The sequence below is a fragment of the Populus alba genome, chromosome 1 (assembly GCF_005239225.2).
Source record: "Populus alba chromosome 1, ASM523922v2, whole genome shotgun sequence".
NCBI lineage: Eukaryota > Viridiplantae > Streptophyta > Magnoliopsida > Malpighiales > Salicaceae > Populus > Populus alba.
Genome location: NC_133284.1, coordinates 3933054 through 3951538, shown reverse-complemented (window position 1 = coordinate 3951538; position 18485 = coordinate 3933054). Strand labels below are relative to the sequence as shown.

The window sequence follows — 18485 nt, the reverse complement described above, 5'->3', positions numbered from 1 at the left end:
CCCTTTTGCAAAGAAGGGAAGCTTATTTGTCGCAACAGTACTGATTATTCCTGTGCCTGTGAGATGACCTAGCTAGCTTCTGATGAGTCATCGACGTTAACCAGCGCAGTCATGCTTGACCGGATGGTTTTCGGATGTTCCCAGGAAGATGATGACGTGGAACAAAAAGAGGAAGGGTCACAGGAGTCTTGGGTCTTAATTAATCGAGGTGAACACTCACTTGTTAGCCAGGTGAATGCTCTAAACTTTACTCCGATCTGTGTCTACTTCCACAGTATAATCGTGATTCGGTAACTATGCCGATCGTGGATAATCCAGCTCGACTATCTTACTATATATGGCGGTATTAATGGGAATATCTCAATTGGTGGTGAAAGAGTGTGTGACAAACTCAAGCGGATGTTAGTGGAGGTAAGATTATTGAATTATAGTGTGGTTAGCGTAATAATGGTTGTTTTTTAAAAGTAATTTCTTTTATAAAAATATATTTTATATTTTTTAAAAATTATTTTTAATATCAATATATTAAAATAATTTAAAATATTAATTTAAAATAAAAAAAATAAAAAGTTATAATTTTTTTAAAATCTGACAAACACGCTATTAATATCCTTTCTTTCTCCCATGGCTACCGCCTAGGATATTTCAACCATTCAATAACATGCATGTTACGGAGGCTGTAGAATTAAGGAAAAAAAAAAAAACCCAAAATTAAGTCGACGATCTTTTTATTCACCATGACACAAATTATTGTAAATTGAGGTAGTGTGAATATGATTTTGCGCTTGCTAAAAAAAACTGACTAAACATTTAATTAGGAGTATAAATATGTTTTTATGGTATACATTGATATTGTATATTTGACTAGGGGTAAAAATGGTATGTAAATTTTTTTTTGCTGCAATATAAATATTAATTTGCCCTTGGAAGCACAAAAAATTAATCCTTAAGTAAGGAGTTCTTTTGTTTTTAAGATAATAATAATAATAATAATAAAACAGTAAGAGTATACATGTATAAAGGGGTTTATTTATCATTTTCTTATATTAATATTTAAATGGCAAAATTACCCTTGTAATTTGAATAATCAAAGGCTAATTACGGGGTGTTTTGATCTTTTTAGACTTTTTTTTATTCTTAGATTTTTGATAGGGGCATCTTGTTAATTTTAGATTTAAGAATATTATTAAAAAAAATTATTGGCGCGTGACAACCACCGCGCCATTCAAGTAGCACATAAGAGTTCGTACAACAACCAAAATCCTACTTCCACCTCGACGTTAGGGATGATGCGCCATTTTATTTTTTGGCGGTATGACACATGCTCATTAAGGAAGTCTGGTTGGATTGAAGTAGAGGTTTTTATTTTTTCTTCTTTTTTTTCTTTTTTTATTCCCTAGAAAATCACGTTTGAACTTTTAAAAAAACAATTGTGTCTCTAATTTGTAATCTTATTAATTTTGGTCATTTTTTTTTAATTACTATTTATTTGAATTTTAAACCTTTTTAAAGTTTGAATTTGATATTTATTATATTGATTGCAATATTTTTATTATTATTTTATTTTATTTTTTAATATTTAATTTGATTTGATTTGCTATTTAGTTTTAGATTTTCATTCTTGAATTTGTTTTTTTTTTATTATTAATAAATGATGCCCGAGCAAGCTCTATTTCTAACTGTATTGGGCGGAACCTGGAGTTTAAAAAATCCTTGTCCAGACCTTAATCAAAACCTTGGGCCTGGATGATGGGCTTTTTAGCATGTGAACAAGTCTAGTCACAGGTTTAAAAGAAGGGAGCATGTTTGGCAATAATCTTTAAACGGAGAAATACAAAAATAGTGAATTTTCGTCAGTCACGTGATCTACATGCGTAGTACCAAAAACACTCTAAACGAAATCTAAATAGAAAAACTCTAGTGTGCTCCGAAAATAAATACACATAGATAGGTTATGAAAGATAAAATTATATTTAACTATAAAAAATTATAAGAATATTTTCATCCAAATTTAAAAATATTTTTCTTACTATTATTATTTTTCTTTGTGTTTTTTTTTTTATATATAAATATAAGTATTTCAAGAAAAAGCAACCAATAATTACCGTGTATGTGAGTGTGGTTGCAGTTGCTTTTTAAAATATTTTTAACTTTAAAATATATTAAAATAATATATTTTTTTATTTTTAAAAATTATTTTTTTACATCAGCGCATCAAAATGATTTAAAAAATATCAAAAAAAATATTAATTTAAAATAAAAATAAATTTAAATAAATTTAAATATTTTTAAAAAATACTTTTAAAATGTAAAAATAAACCTTAAACTTGACTTATCTAATTAACTCTGTACATAGAATTTGAAAATTTTGATGCGTTGGAGAATCCAAGTCCTTTTCCTGACAAGGAAATAATTTTAAGCTATAAATGGCTAAAAAATTAATGTTAAAGATATTCATTTTAAGATATCCTTATCCAAAATCGTAGCAAGTTTCAATGAACAAATTTGGGATCCATGTTTCCATTGAATTATCTCTTACCACTCTCCAATCCTAATGCACGGCTTCTGTATAATTATTGTTGTAAATATTTAATCTTATATTAATTAATATAAGTAAGTGAATTAGTGTATTAGAATATTGCTTAATTATATGCTTAATAATACCCATGCAAAGATAAAAGGAGTGATATCTTAAGTTTGAATCCCACACGTGTAGTTACACTGAAAATATATAAATTATAAGAAACATTTGATATCATAATTGCCTTTTAATATACCATCAAGAATTTTGAAGTGTTCCAAGTACGATTATGTTTTTTTGGTGTGTTTTTAAATTTTTATTTTATTTTTTATAATTTTAATATACTGATATAAAAAAATTAAAAAAATTGTAATATTAAATACACTTTTTTAATTAAAAAGGTACATTCAAATGTGTTTATCCTATAAAAAAAATTAAAATTATATCTCGAAATTTATATAAAAAAAAAATGCATGATTATTGAATGCACTATTTTTATATTTATATATTTTTCAAAACATTTTTTTCTTCCGAAAACATAACATGGTTAATGCCTTTTCTGCACTAATTAATTTAAATTCTTGCAAGAGTAGAAAATAAAAAAATAAAAAACAAATTTTAAGAATTGGCCATCAATATCCTATTTAATATTTTATGGTAGCTCTTATTTGTTTTGTTTTTTTAAAATGGCTGAAGTCACGTGACCAAAGCGTGCAGCTGCAGGCAGCAAATTAAACCCAAAAATCCACTCGCGCATTCACCTCTTTCTTTCTTTTAATTTGGTAGCTCTTTATAAATTGCTGCACCTGCCACAACCAGCCCATTCTGATCCTCTCTAGGGTTTCTTTCCTCCTAACAACGCTGTCGGTTTTGCATCTCCCCGCCACAATGAAGCTCACCGTCAAGACACTGAAAGGCAGCCATTTCGAAATTAAGGTTCAACCCACCGACACTGTAAGTAATTAAACCTTAATTATAATTCTTAGCACTGCATTTTTCTTTTTATTTTTTTGAGCAATAATATTTTTTAAAAATGTCAAGGTAATGGGTGTAAAGAAGAATATCGAAGACGTGCAAGGAAAAGACAATTACCCATGTGGACAACAATTGTTGATTCATAATGGGAAAGTCTTGAAAGATGAGACTACTTTAGTTGATAATAAGGTTACCGAAGATGGTTTTCTTGTTGTCATGCTTAGCAAGGTAATAGTTTTTTTTGTTCTACTTTTGTTTTCTTTTTGTCCAGTCTTTAATTTGCTAATCCTATGCTGTGGTTTTAATGTTTAATTGATTATTTTGGAAGTTTTTTTTTTGTTAATGTTTAATCCCTGCTATATTTATGTTGATGATTTTGATGACGTCAATGTGAATTTCCTCGGGGCTTGTATTTGGTGTTTTGGGATTTTTTTGTATGAAATTTTGGATGTTTTTGTTCGTGGCTTTTAGTGTGCGATCATGTATTGCATTACTGGTGTATTTTGATTGTTTTGGTGAACAATATATTCAGGTAAAGACTCTTATGTGGAGCTGAGAGATTTTGTAGTTTCCTTGTGAGTAAATCCGGTGTAAAATTAATAACTACCGATAACTGATCTCTTGATAGTATCCGAATTATTTGTCGTAGCTTACGGTCTTTAAATGTTTTAATAATTAGACCAGTTGAATTTCGAGCATTTCATCCAACAGCGTTACAAATTTGGAAATGAAATCTGTGGCTGTTAACCTGTAATTGACGGGTAGGTAATGGTGGTTAGATGAAAATTTGAAATCAAAGTTGTCTAATTATTACAACACTTAACCACTTTTAACTGCTAATCACTTAAAGAGTTCCCTAAGGGGCCCTGTTAGCCTTTTCCAATTAATATTTTGTAGAAACTGCATAGCGTTTGCAAGCGCATTGGCTTGTGTTTATCCACATTTGTTACCAACATCATTTTTATGTGTTTTGTTCATGAACTGCATGAGCAGTTGTGGACTTTATGCTTTAATGCTTCTGTTTTTTGCTTGACCCTTAACATTTACTTCCATCAATCTGCTATCGTTACAGAGTAAAACAGCTGCAGCTGGGACTTCATCCACCCTGGTATTTTTCATCCTTGGTTTTTACCTTTCTCCTGGTAGTGTCTTGTTCTTGTATATTTTTTATTCTTTTTAATTAATCCCGTTCTTATGTTTATGTACACCAGCCTGTTTCTACACCACCTACCACCACACCAACTTCAAATTCGACTCCTGATGCTCCCGCACCTGATGCACAAGCACCGTAAGCTTAAATATACCGCAAATACCTTTTGTTTTTAACGATTCTGAAATAACGGAATTTATCTTTCTTATATAATAAATCTGTCATTGCAGGGCCTCAAAGAGTGCATCTGCTTCTGACACAGCAACAGCCAAGTACATGCTTTATCTCTATTTGCATTATATATATTTTGGTTATTTTAAGACAATATGGCCATAATATTTGTCAGTAAATACACAATATCGATCTAGTATATGAAACTTAGTTACTGGTTAATTTCTCGGCCTATTTTGATTTGTGGACCACCAGTGCTCCTGGTTTATATGTTTTGTATTGAGGAAGAATCATATACTTTGCTATGGAAATTTAGCAACAACCTCAAGCGGTTTGCATTGCTTATAGTGCAATTCTCCTTTTTCTTCTCTCAAACTCAAGCCATAATATTTGGTAGTAAATGCACTATACCGGTCTAGTAGGTGTAACTTAGTTCCTGGTGACAGCTTTGCTGTGGGGGACACTGGTGCTACTGGTTTATATGTTTTGTATTGAGGAAGAATTCTGTACTTGCCATGGAAATTTAGCAACAACCTCAAGTGGTCTGCTTTGCTTATAAGTTTTCCCTTTTATTCTCACCATCTCAAGCCAAAGTTGGAACATATATGAGATCTTTAAAATTACATAGCAAGAAACTTGAAGACAGGATTTTATTCATTAAGAGGATGAGATTTTGTTCTGCTCTTATATTCTTGTTATTTTAAGATATGTCCTCAAACTTCTAACCAGAGTTGGAAGCTCCCGTTTGAAATTACATAACAAAGTTACTCTTTGCTATTAGGGATGGCATGACAATTTTCCATACAACCATGCATGTTTCAGAGAGGATTATCGGCAATCCAATTGATTCAAAGGGCTTCTTATGGATAGTTCCATCACTTGTCAGTGTGAGCTGTCCTGAATATAAGAAGCTAAAGTTCATTTAAAGCATAAATCCTAGGCCCATGTAAATTTTCTGTAAAAAACCAGATTAGATATTGTAGAGGGCATGGTTTTTTTGTTTGGTAACTTGCTGCTGGTCTAAGTTCTGCCATCTTTTAGTTCTCGGATAATGTGGTCAAGGAGAGACAATATCTGTCAATACCAAAATTGATTAGAGTGGTCAGATGCGTGTTACCCTCCTTACACGGATTTTAAGTCCGTGTGTGATATTTTAAGGAAATCTTATTCTAACAATTTCATAGTATACATTTTCTTTTTATTCTCTTAATGTCGCCATTAGCATTTCCTGAAGAAAATGTTGATTTTTTGGTTCTCGATATTAACTAAAACCTACTAGTGCGTGCATGCTGTAAATGCCTGATCCAGCTCAGTTCGATGTAATTCTTGCTTTGTGTACAATTGAGGGCTAACAATCTGATCTTGTTGAGGGTGATTTTATAAAATTTACCCTTTTTTAAGAAACATGTTATCTATAATCCGCAGCTTTTGTTCTTGCCTATTCTAATGGTGATAATACTGTGTAATTGCTGCAGTGCACAGAGTGATACCTATGGTCAAGCTGCTTCCAATTTAGTTGCTGGCAGTAGTTTGGAGCAGACTATTCAGCAAATAATGGATATAGGTGGTGGAAACTGGGACAAAGAAACAGTTACTCGCGCACTTCGAGCTGCCTATAATAACCCAGAGCGGGCAGTGGACTACTTGTACTCTGTAAGTCTAAATCCTGTGTGTAGCCTGTAGCAATCGTTGCTTAGATTAGCATTAACACCAGTATTCTGTCTCAGGGCATTCCAGAAACAGCAGAAGTTGCTGTCCCAGTGGCTCGGTTTCCTGCAGATCAGGGCATTGAAACAGGTGCAGCTCCGGCTGCACCTGCACTTGCACCAGGAGGACCTAATTCTTCTCCACTGAATATGTTTCCTGAGGTAAAGCTTCAGATTTTAGAGGGTTTTTATCATGTATTAGCTGTATAGTGTTTGTTACTGTTATTGATTTGAAACCTGTCTGGCAGACACTTTCTGGTGGTGGAGGCGATGCTGGCCTCGTACTTGGCTCTCTTGATTTCCTTAGAAACAATCAACAAGTATGGTTCCTTACACCTTGTTGTTATTCTTGTATTGGATTTTAAATGCAATGCATTTAATGCTAAACCCATTGGTCTTCACATCTCACACCAATCTTCATGTGCATGTGCATGTGCTTGGGCCATTTTTATCTTATTAAAAAAAGTTACTTCTCTTGCTCTTTCATGGTATTGGATCTAAAAATAGTGTAATAAATTGTGAGAAAATCATGAATAAAGGCAGGAAATATGTAGGTATGGATTTATAACTAAAGTGTATAACTGTTTTGCTTGATATGCTTAGATGGGTTTTGGGGTGGATACTAAATTTCATTTAATGCCAATTGCCAAATTACCCATTGATATTGCTTTATTTAGGATCTCTAATGTTTATCAAGTTTCTATGTTTCATTTACTGCCTATTGCCAAATAACCATAGACACTACTTGATTTAGGATTTCCAGTGATTATCAAGTTTGTATGTTGACGTCAAATAATTTTGTTTTTTCCATCTTTGTTGCATTTTAGTTTCAAGCATTGCGTTCAATGGTTCAAGCAAATCCACAAATCTTGCAGGTACCTTTTCATTTCTCTTTTTTTTTTTTTTATGATGACATTTGTTGTCTCAAAGTTAAATCAGCTACTTCTGTTACAGCCCATGCTCCAGGAGCTTGGAAAGCAAAACCCCCAGCTTTTAAGAATGATTCAAGAGCATAATGCAGAGTTTCTTCAGTTAATAAATGAACCGCTTGATGGTTCTGAAGGGTGAGTAACTTTATTGGTGTATATGGTGAAATCTGAAAAGTCTTCTAAGCAAGTATCTTGGTTCATAAAAGATAAAGCGATCTAGCTGATGGTGGTTAATTAGGTCTTCATCTTCATTTGAGTTTGGTAGTTATATATATATATATATATATATATATATATATATATATTTCATATTTGCTACATAAATCTTTTTCCCATAATTTCTATGATAGAATATTTGATGCCACAGTATGGCATGATCGGTTTTTCTCAGGGATATATTCGATCAACCTGACCAAGATATGCCCCATGCTATCAACGTGACCCCAGCTGAACAAGAGGCTATTGAACGGGTATGCCTACTTTGTTTACTCCGTTTCTGAACTGTATTGTTTGTTTGGTTTCTGTTCTGACACTTTTGCTGTTTTTCTGTGTTTACTTACACTTATTCTTCTCCTGTTGTAGCTTGTGGCAATGGGATTCGATAGAGCCCTCGTCATCGAGGCATTTTTGGCTTGTGATCGCAACGAGGAGCTGGCAGCCAACTATCTACTGGAAAATGGTGCAGATTTTGAAGATTGATTTGTAGTTTTGATTTTATATAAGGGTCCTTGTCCTTGTGATAAACTTTAGTTTGGTAGTGTTTGGTTTACTTTATAGTTTCTAACTATGAATCCTGAAAATTAATTTTGATAATGGGTTTTGGAATGGCGTTTGATAAAAGCTGCCTTAAATTATCTCTTCATCTCTTGTACTCTCTAATGTCTAGCTGAAATATGATAGCGAATGAATTACTTCTCACAATCAATGGTTTGGATAGATCATGCACTTATAAGGACTCAATGCACTTTGATTAGGTGCACGTTGCTACCACTATTCCGTTGCGGCTGCCGCTGCCATTATCACCTCTAAACTCCCTTCTCCACCACAACACAGGCAATTATCCACTATATATTCCGGCGTGCTCAAGAGTGAATTAGAATTTGGAAGGGAGAAACTTGTGGGGATCAAAAGTGCTCTCTATTGAGACTGCGTTCTTTAAAATTTCAGATGTCAATTAATTGTGCTTGGTTGATTGAGACTGCGTTCCTTAAAATTTCAGATGTCAATTATTGTGCTTGGTTCATTCGCGAAAATTCAACTCTTTTTTTTAAATAATTAAAATACTTGATTTGTCAATATGATATATATTTTTAATAATTATGCACATAAACACACACAAAAAAACAATTAAATTGGAAGGCAAATTTCCTATAGAAATAAATACATTTTTCTATTCACCGCTATGATGTTTTTGCCCTTCCCAAGAAAATAATAAGCCTTAATTTAGGGTATATCTTGGTTTTTTTACATGGTCTGTTAGGCATTTAATAATTGTACAAGATAGAAATATCTTGTTCATAATTTTTTAAATAATTAAGTTACTTAATTACCTCAAATTTTTTTAAAAAAGTTGTCGACCAAGAATATATATTTTTTTCATTCTTTAAATATATAGTTAAAAGTCAACTTTGCCTTTTCCATGAAGGAAAAATGAACCCTGAACCCAATTGCTTTTTAGACCTTTTCAAATAGGTTTTATGGTAAATTTTATAAACATTGAAAGTTAATTTCTTAATCAATAAAGTTGTTTGATGAGATTATACCCCGTCAATTTTTTTTTTTATTGGACCCCGACCTGACCTGTGTCTTAAATCACTCAGGTCATAAGTGAAATTGTCGAGTCAAGTGAAATTTTAAAAAAGTGATCTGTCAGATTATCTCAATCTTATTATCTGGTTCATAGATTTTTATGGTTAACTTGATTTGACTTGCTTCTTATTATCTAGGTTATATATTTGTCATGCAACATCTTCATTTACTTGAGCCTAGTTTTTTTTATCCAATTATATACTTTCATGTATTTGTTTTTCTAGGTTATCGTGGTCATTTTTTTCTTTTTTTTAAATTATTCATCTACTATCATTGCCAATTTTTTTTAATGTTTCCTTGAAATAAAAACTGACTTATTCAACCCAGTTTGAGTTATAATTTGATCCTTATTCTTTTAAAATTTTTTGTCCTAATGTTTAATATTTTTTTTTTTTATCAATTTAACCATTTGATTATCGAATTGTTTTTTCCTTTAATTTATTTTTTATTTTTATTTTTTACTCTTATTCTTTTAATTGTTTTTTTTATTTATTTTAGATCCTATGTATAATGATTTGTTTCAATGACTAGTGTCATGGGTTTTAAAAAGTTATCTATTATATAGTTTTCAAACCTGACACGGAAGTCGACCTGGTGTAAGTTCGCGGTCACGAGTTAAGTGGGACTATGATTATTTATGCTAGTAAATAATAATAATAATAATAATAATAAAAATAAAAATAAATATGTTGATTTCAATCAAATATTAAGTTGCTAAGCAGAGATAAAAATATTATTATTATTTTTTAAAAAAACTAAATATTTATTTTTATTTGAAATCAGGTCTTTAAAGTTTTAATTATATTAAATTAATAAAATTAAATTTTATTTTACCAAATCAACTAATCAAGCATTAACTCAATATCAAAATTTATTTTTAATACAACAAGAGCCTCTCTTGTAAAACCAACCAAAACAAAATAAAAACATTAAACTCAATTCAAAGTCAACTACTAAGTGAAATATTAAATAGAAAATAAAAAAAATTAAATGACAAAAATTCTTTTAAAAAAACATTTTGGGTATTAACTGAGAAGATGAATCACATAATAAAGGAAATCGGGCTCCAACCTTTTCTTTTAATGTTTTTTATATGATTGTTTGGTGGGGGAAATCTAAAACATCTCCATTCCTTTTGAAAAAGGTTTGGAAATAAATTCACTTATGCTCCATCGTTCCCAAACAGTGAACTTAACGGTGCATTGTTGACGTCTCATTCAAATCATAGAAAACACTTTTCACCTACATTCATTGAAAACATTGTTCACCTAGTGAATTAGAATAGAAATATATATTATACATAAAGCAGGACGTGGGAAAATTACTGTTCATCCACACCATTGCACATTGGATTACAATAGTTTTTCCTACAGTACCTTCCACCCAGGAGAGTAGGAGACTCAGAACTCTCTGTCTGGGAACAGAATAGGAGCAACCAGAGACCAGATGTAGAGACCTGCAGTTGCCCACCCAGTCAAAATACGAACCCAAACAGAGGGCCACCCCACATCTACCAGCTTTCCACTCTCCCCAACCGAGGTTGACCATCCAGTCAAAAGCATTGCAGAGTACATACTCGCAAGAGAGAAGATGATGTGGAAGAAGGTATAAGAATATGTGACTGGCTTAGCCTTCTCCTTTTCTTCTTGCTCACTTGGCTTGCTGTCCAGTGGAAGCAAAGGTTTGTCGGCACCTAACCCAGAAGCCAAATGTCAGATTCCAAGCAAAAATTGTCATATCAATGGGATAGGGGAAGTGATAACAAAGTCTCATGAAAGCACATTTAACATAAGGTCCTAACCAAGAGAAAAAATAACATCCGCAGTAAAGCAGGCAGTCTCAATTACCTCATATCAGTAACGGACATAATAGATTAAGTTTTGGAAACTTTCAGGTGTATAAACATTTTTATTCAAAAGATTTCTGAACAGATTCTTGAGATATCATATGGACACTACATATCAAAAGTCTGAAATGTTTGCTAAAGATTTACCAGCGCGGGGTGAACTTGGTGGGGAGAGCAGGGTGGTAGAGGATCCAGCACGGACAGCAGAATAGACTACAGATAGAACAGTTGTAAGCAAACCGATGGTAAGAGTACTGGTAGAAACAGCTTTTGAATGCCTGTGAAGACCATTGCACTCATATTCCCTTGGTTCGCTGGAAAGTCCACTATAGCATAGGTACATGCAATACAAGGATATAACTGAAGCAGGCAAAACACTTCCATTTACCTGTGTACCAAGAAAGTGACAGCCTATGAGACGGCAAACCAAGAGTTCTTTTACCAGGAAAGAAGCAAGTGAAGCTATGCACTCTAGCCGTCTCAAAACTAACATAACAAACAATAATTTGAAATTATCAAACATGCAAATAGAACAACTATATGCATCCTCATGAGAGAGAAATCAAAACAGGATTTTCTTTGACAAAGAACACATAAAATGAGCATGACACAGCAGTTTCTTTATACCTGCAGACCATGAGGAATTCAGTTGCATCTGGGAAATCAATATAAGTTCCAACATTTACATTATCATTCGTGGAAAACATAAAGTCTCTCGATACAGAGACAATATTAGATACATCTTGCATTTACATATGCAAAGAGTACAGCACTCCAAAGTTTATTAACACATTGAAGAGAGCCTTTTTATGAAATAAAAATGGACTGGCCAGTAAAACATCCTATAACCATAATAGGTTAATGTAACTTAGAACTACTAAAAGCTTAAAATCTCATGACATTGGTCATAGGACCAGTGGTCTAATTGATCAAGCTAAATCCTGCTCTCATTTTTGTATCATTCCTGGACCAATTGCATTATTATTATTATTATTATTATTATTATTGTAGAATACATGTTCAACTGTAATTCTTGATGATTTGGATGAGAGATGATTAGCCATTTTTTTGATAATTGCATAACCAAAAGTATTATTCTCCTTATGAACCAATTTTGAAGGGTTACCCTGTTCAAACTACATTAGAATAGAACATATATAAACAAAACAATTGTGGCATCAATCACATCCCTCTTGCAATGCATCAGTTTCACCAACATCTGTGACAAGGTAAAATGAATAGTCATAATGGTTGGATTTATTGGAAGTTGGAACACAAAAAGAATTAAACTTACTGCAGGGTGTAGTGCAATGACAGCAAAAACAAACGCGAAGATCAGGGTCATAACAATAAAGAAAGTGTTTAGTCCACAGTTCTGTCCAGATGCAGTGAACCAATGAAAGAGAAGTCCTGAGAAGGCAAATGTTCCCACATAACAGACAAACGACACAGCAAATAAAGCGGCGTACCTATTTAAATAAAATTGCAAAATAGAATTGGTTAATCTGGTTGTGGAATGGAAACAAGAAGACAACTAAGAGAAAAGAAAGAAAAAGCAAAACTAACCAGAACTGTTCATCATATCCAACCCATTTGTCATTCCATCCATGAACGAAATCCAACAGAAGCACAACTTGAACAAGAAGAAACAATCCAGAGCCAAATTTGGAAATTGACTCTGCAAATAAAAAATTTAACTTGTCAGTTTGTCAGACAAAAAAATGTCTTACAGGAAAAGAAAGGCACAGGAACATCAAAAGCAGACAATCAATCTGCCAAAGCATGTCATCAGTTAGCACAAGTTAAGAATTTCAGATTAGGCGTCGCCTTAGCAAACATCATATCAATAATTCAAATTAATATCTATCAATGACCCCAAACAGAATCTGGTAAGTAAAATGAACCAACTAACAGACACAATATAGGATATTCAAGTCCTAAAATAAGTTCATTTCTGTCACTCCTACTCAAATTGGCTAATACTTTTTTCCTCAAAGTAGTAGGTCATTGACCTGCAAATATATCACCCTTTATGTGAGTACGTAAACAGAAACCTTTTTGCCATTGACATTCAGTATACTTAAGTCTTAACAAGTCCTCGCCAAATTGCATAGCAAACCGAAAAACACTCTTGAAAAATGACAAGCCAAGACACTTCGAAACAACAAAGCTACTAAACAAAACCACAATTAAATACATAAACAGCATCCCAGCAAGTCACAACCAATTACCGTAGAAGCTGACAATCTCATTCGGAAGGAAAAACATGAAGATCACCAAAAGACACCAACAAACAACTTTGCCCATCCATCCGCCATGGTGCAAACTATCACGTGGGTCCTTCTGATTCTTCACACCAACCATCATAATAGCCAATATAGTGAAAAAAAGAAAATTTCCCAAACTAACACGCAAAACCGCGTCTGTCTCAAACCATTCCCTATCCGGCGTCTTATGAAAATGATTAATCCCTACCATTCAGAACCAACAAAAATTGTTAGCACCATCATCATCATCACAATTAAATTGGTAAAAAACAACGGGAATTAAAGGGCTTACAAGGTATTTGTTCCATGAGAGGAGCCGCAACTTCTCGGAGAATCCAGGAAACGATTAAAGACAAAGCAAAGAGACCGCAGTAGGCGATCCTGGCGGATCGTCTGCTAATCCCAGATACTACAGTCGTACATGCATTACACGCGCAGGCAGCGCAGCATGACGCCAGGCAAGAAGCTGCCCACATCTTGTTTTCAACAGTCTGAGCAAAGTATTTCAAAAAAATCAAAACTTTATTGAAAAAAATTAAAACCCTAATTTGAGAAGGAGAAACTAGATTGTGGGTACCTGAGAGAATTGGAGGAAGAGGTGTTCTTAATGCTTTGATTACGAATTTTTGTTTTCTCGCTCAAGAAAGACTGGTGCTTTTGGCTCTACTGCGTGGTTCTCTGCTTTTCCGAGAAAGTTCGTTATGCTTGCCGTTGGATTACGTGGTTGTGCGGGTGAAGTCGCAATTTATGTACGGTAGGGATTATAATTTCTTATAACCTTTTTAGTCCCTGTACTTTAAATCTCCTTACACATTAAGCCCTGTACTATCAACTGTGCAATCGAGCCCTTATGATGTATAATAAAATCTGGGTAGTTTTAGTCCATTCATCTAGTTTCGTTTGAATTTTTCTCTTGGATGTTTTATCCTAATGGAATTGGAAAGAAGGACTGAAGATTTTTAGATCACCAAATCATAAGAACACCAATTGCTACCATTTAAAAATCTTAATTCTATAAATAAAATATCAACTTCAATTGTTTTATCTTTACAATTTTCCTTGCATCAATGGATTATTAACTGGGGATAGATTTTTTTTCTTACAAAAAATACAACAATTTATGATTGTAATAAATATTTAAACCACCATAAACACTAAAAATATAATAAATCAACATGTCTAGGCTTTCACATGAATTTGAAGCCCTTGACCTTCACCTTCTACAAATTCCACTTATTTCTAACTGTTTATCTAAAAGTTTCTAACAATTGATTTAAACAACAAAGAGAAAATTTATTCAATCTAAGTTTTTAGTTAAAAGCCCTTTTTTAATTTTGAGAGAGATAATGCATCTTGCTAGATTAATTTTTATTTTAATAAAGGGTTTATTTATAATCTCGAGATATAAAAAATAAAAATAATAGAAATAGGATGTGCATGTCCTCCTTGTATTTTGTATTTTAAAAGGATAGAAACTCACTAAAAATTATTATAAACACAAATTTACTTCATATCTTTATTTTCATTTCTCTAATCAAATAAGTTTCTATTAGTTTTTTGTATATATTCATTTATTCAGAATATTAACTAAACACAACCCAACGATAATTCTTTCAAAATATATTGGGAATAAAAGACACCATGTTTCATGCAGCATTTATTTATTGGACAGCCATTTTTCTATACTAAAAAAAAAAAAAAATCCAAGGTGGGACTTTATTGAACTTAGTCATAGTTAGTTTTAAACAATCATTGTCTGTCCAGGTGGGAGTACTAATCAATGATGGTATATGGAGGAGAGCCTCTTGTCTTTGTCTTGATGTGGAACAGGTCCTAAATCCTAATCCGTCGCTTGAAATTTCCAAACGCCAACCTACCAAAAGAAGCATAGCTTTATGCTCTGATGGCCCAACTTATACCCTTCATAAAACCAAACCAACATCGATCGTACACAAAGCAAAGCCTTGGACGCCCAATCTGCCAGTCTCTCACTAACTTTTCACGTAGGAGTCGTCCCTTTTTTCCTATATAAAAAACGATTCTTTTTTTTTCCTCTACTATTTGAGGGTAGTGAAGGGAAGGGGAGGGAATAGCATAGACGTTCATCCAAGCCATCTCTCTTTTTCAATCTCTTTTTTGCCGAGAGAAACGGAGAAGAAACAAGACATTATCGTTGTTACAAGGTAAAACGATACAAGCTTCTTCTAGAAAGATAAAAGCTATAGCTTCTCTTACCTGATTTTGTTGATCTTCTTTGAACCGCAAGTTTCTGATTCTTTTCTTCAGATCTGATTGGTGTTTCCCAGAATTTTTTTGTTTTTTTTAATGGATGTGAAATTTGGGAGCTTGATGTTTGATTTTTGCAATGTGGGTGTTTTGCTATTTGGTTGGACGTTTGTTTTTGTATATTCTTTTCCTTTATTAATGTGATAAATCTTTAGAGAATTTGAACCATAGCTAGCTGTCAATGTGAAATTTATTCAAATCAATTGGGATGGGCAGTGCTCAGATGGCCCATCTATGTGCAAAAATATGACTTTGATTCTTAATCTTGTCTACTTTACTGACTGGTTATAAGAAAAAGATCTGCTTTTTATGGACGCTGATTTTGACATGTATTTTGGAGTTTCTCAAGTGCTGATTGTTGTTGCTTGCTCTGGATTAATGATAGATTGGTATTGGATCCATAGTCAGGCATTATGTGCGATTGCATACGTTTCCTGTTTTCACGCAGTCTTATGACTCATGTCAGTGCGTGATTGTTTTCACGCAGTCTTAATCCACAGTCATTGCTCTACACACAGCTCCCTCGCCGGTGTGCTCGTTATTACTAGATAGAACACAAGTTCATTGATATGCGGGCATTGTTGACGGTCTTTAATAAGTCGTTGTTTTAAACGTCATTCCTTTTTGGCCCACTTGGATCTTTCAATTGGATATTGTCTGAACAATTCACTGCTTAAGCTCTTTGTTTGTTGAAGTGCTTAGGCAGGGTATTTTTGGCCGGACTGATTTCTCTTGTAGTTTCTCGATCTTTTTTGTGAGTGATTATCGATCGACCATTGTGATAATCAACCGAATATGAAGATAAAACTTGTGGGAGGTGTGTCATGTGTGTGTTGCTCTTTTCACTGCTCTGGAGATTTGGATCCTGTAGATACTTGCTCAGGTATTCCTGCACAATGATTATGTTTATATAGCAGCTGTATGGATGGATTTGCCAAATGGTGTATGCGCTAGATGCCTTTGTTCTATGTCATAATGGACTTGAGAATAGTTGCAAATAATCATCGTTTTAGATGATTTTATTTACCTTCATTGTAACTTGGATGTTTTGTTGCTTAACCGAACTCAAGAATATGGACGATGAAACAGCCTTGATTTCCACGTTGTTTCCTTTCTAGTGCAAGATTGATTACTTTGCTGATGCTGCATGGTGGTTTTTTCTCTTGCACATATGGTTATGTCTTTACAGTATCCTAATACCTCAATTTTTTTTTTTCTAACATGCTTTAGCTTAGCAGTTCTTGCTATATTGATGCTCACCCAAAAGCCTATAAAGATGCGAGACTTAAATAGCAAAAAGTGAAGATAGGTTATAGTTCCTCTAATTATCTGGGAATTATGTGTTGTCTATTGTGTGTGTATGTGAGAGAGAATCTAGCAAGCGAGGGAGATGAATTAGAGGTGTTTGTGTGCTCCCCTCATTCTCCAAGCAAGATATTGTTCAACCAAATTTAAAGCCACTCAAACATTGTAATAAACCCTGCTTTCTTAAATTATATTAGATGATGACAGTAATGCTCAGAATAATTTCCTCTTGGTATTTGTTTTTTTTTTTTAATGAAATTTTGATTCTATTATGTCTCCTTACCCTCCACCATGAACTCAAATTAGGATAGTTTCGGGTTGTCCAAGGAAGCTGAGAATACAAGTATGGTTCTTGATAGCATGATAAATTCTCCTCACCGGAGATCACCATCTTTCCGGAAGCCATTCCCACGGGATGAGTTGGGTAGCTGGTCAACACTCCTTCAGCGACACCGTTTCCTCTTAACAGCCTTGGCTCTCTTGGCTTTCTTATGCACAATCTATCTCTACTTCGCCGTTACCCTAGGGGCCACTGAATCATGTTCTGGACTGACAGGTACCAAAAAGACATTATGTCGTTTGGAGGTGGCAAAGGATTCGGTAGGCAATGGAAAACTCAAATTTTTCTAGCACGGATGACACAGTCAATCGGTTCTTGGTAGTGTTTTCTCTGCCTCATGCATGAGCTCCATAGTGACTTTGTATACATGATGATGTACCAGAATTTGTCTTTAAAATTTTTAATCACATCCACTGATAATTCTTCATTGTTTTTATAACAATTACACAGGTGATTTCTTTTATGGCTAAATTATGTTCTCCCATTTTCTAGATATAGTTTATCTGTGCTGTAAGTTTTTTGATGTATGAAATCATTATTCAATGAACGAGAAGCAGGATCGACCTGCTACAAAGTTATACCTATTCAGACTAGTTCCCAGCTGTAACAGATAGCAAACAAGTCTGTTTTCTTGATAAATAGCTGCTTGACAAATTGCAGATTTCCACCATTTGTGTTTGACAGTGAAAAGAACAGCTTGAGAAATGCTGTTAACAGGGGAATTTCAGAGTTTCTTTGCTTACAGATAAAGAAAAGGCAGGCACACCATGAAACACCAAGAGGAAGACCTTTTCTGCTGGTTCTGGATTGCTCAATCAATTTCCCAATCCCCGGCTGCCGATTGCATGTTAATTTAGCACCTGTGCTTTCTTCAAATCAAGAACAATTTAGACCGACAATTTGTCTTCTTCATTTAGCAAAACCATAATTTGTCACAGAAAACCGCTCCCTCTATTCCAAAGATATTGTTCACCTTTCAGTCCTAAAATTATAATCCATGATTAAAAAAATTAAACAATTAATTACTTGATTTTACTATATATTATACCTCTAATTAAAATTTATTTTAATTCTTCCTCTCAAGATTCTCTCTTATTTACTTTCAAATGATGAATAAAATAATTTGAAATAAGATACGTAAATAATTGCTGAAAAGTTAAATGAAATAATATCTTTGAAA

At 33.4% G+C, this 18485-nt stretch overlaps 3 protein-coding genes across 6 annotated transcripts; 2 read left to right on the top strand and 1 right to left on the bottom strand.

Moving 5' to 3' along the window:
• Positions 1-3317: 3317 nt before the first annotated feature.
• On the top strand, positions 3318-8306 carry LOC118033867 (ubiquitin receptor RAD23b). The gene is made up of 12 exons (XM_035039009.2): positions 3318-3475; positions 3563-3724; positions 4569-4604; positions 4708-4784; positions 4877-4918; positions 6293-6470; positions 6545-6685; positions 6772-6843; positions 7351-7398; positions 7478-7587; positions 7844-7922; positions 8035-8306. Exons 1-12 carry the CDS (start codon positions 3410-3412, stop codon positions 8149-8151), a joined length of 1128 nt encoding a protein of 375 aa, XP_034894900.1. The 5' UTR covers positions 3318-3409; the 3' UTR covers positions 8152-8306.
• Positions 8307-10447: 2141 nt separating this feature from the next.
• LOC118033855 (uncharacterized) lies at positions 10448-14107 on the bottom strand. Of its 2 annotated transcripts, XM_035038997.2 has the most exons (8): positions 13952-14107; positions 13667-13865; positions 13339-13578; positions 12674-12785; positions 12402-12576; positions 11255-11495; positions 10638-10954; positions 10448-10503 (listed from the first exon to the last, which is right to left on the bottom strand). In XM_035038997.2, the coding sequence occupies exons 2-7, from the start codon at positions 13848-13850 to the stop codon at positions 10662-10664; spliced, it is 1245 nt and encodes a 414-aa protein (XP_034894888.1). In that variant the 5' UTR covers positions 13851-13865; positions 13952-14107; the 3' UTR covers positions 10448-10503; positions 10638-10661. The 2 variants fall into 2 exon arrangements, with proteins under 2 accessions (XP_034894888.1, XP_034894879.1); XM_035038988.1 differs by having other exon boundaries at positions 10448-10954.
• A 1140-nt stretch (positions 14108-15247) lies between these two features.
• Positions 15248-17886, top strand: LOC118033875 (uncharacterized). 3 transcript variants are annotated; one of them, XM_073410989.1, is made up of 3 exons: positions 15248-15557; positions 16179-16543; positions 17272-17886. In XM_073410989.1, the coding sequence occupies exon 3, from the start codon at positions 17311-17313 to the stop codon at positions 17593-17595; it is 285 nt and encodes a 94-aa protein (XP_073267090.1). In that variant the 5' UTR covers positions 15248-15557; positions 16179-16543; positions 17272-17310; the 3' UTR covers positions 17596-17886. The 3 variants fall into 3 exon arrangements, with proteins under 3 accessions (XP_073267090.1, XP_034894912.1, XP_034894907.1); XM_035039021.2 differs by lacking the exon at positions 16179-16543 and having other exon boundaries at positions 17277-17886; XM_035039016.2 differs by lacking the exon at positions 16179-16543 and having other exon boundaries at positions 15251-15557.
• The last annotated feature ends 599 nt before the right edge of the window (positions 17887-18485 follow it).

Bases quoted from the DNA above. Each gene is read 5' to 3' on its own strand.
- LOC118033867 (XM_035039009.2), top strand. From the start codon at position 3,410: ATGAAGCTCACCGTCAAGACACTGAAAGGCAGCCATTTCGAAATTAAG. The intron at 7,399-7,477 runs GTACCTTTTCAT...CTTCTGTTACAG, and splicing joins CAAATCCACAAATCTTGCAG to CCCATGCTCCAGGAGCTTGG. The intron at 7,923-8,034 runs GTATGCCTACTT...CTCCTGTTGTAG, and splicing joins AACAAGAGGCTATTGAACGG to CTTGTGGCAATGGGATTCGA.
- LOC118033855 (XM_035038988.1), bottom strand. From the start codon at position 13,850: ATGTGGGCAGCTTCTTGCCTGGCGTCATGCTGCGCTGCCTGCGCGTGT. The intron at 13,579-13,666 runs GTAAGCCCTTTA...TCTGAATGGTAG, and splicing joins TCTCATGGAACAAATACCTT to GGATTAATCATTTTCATAAG. The intron at 12,577-12,673 runs GTTAGTTTTGCT...TTATTTAAATAG, and splicing joins GGATATGATGAACAGTTCTG to GTACGCCGCTTTATTTGCTG.
- LOC118033875 (XM_035039021.2), top strand. From the start codon at position 17,311: ATGGTTCTTGATAGCATGATAAATTCTCCTCACCGGAGATCACCATCT.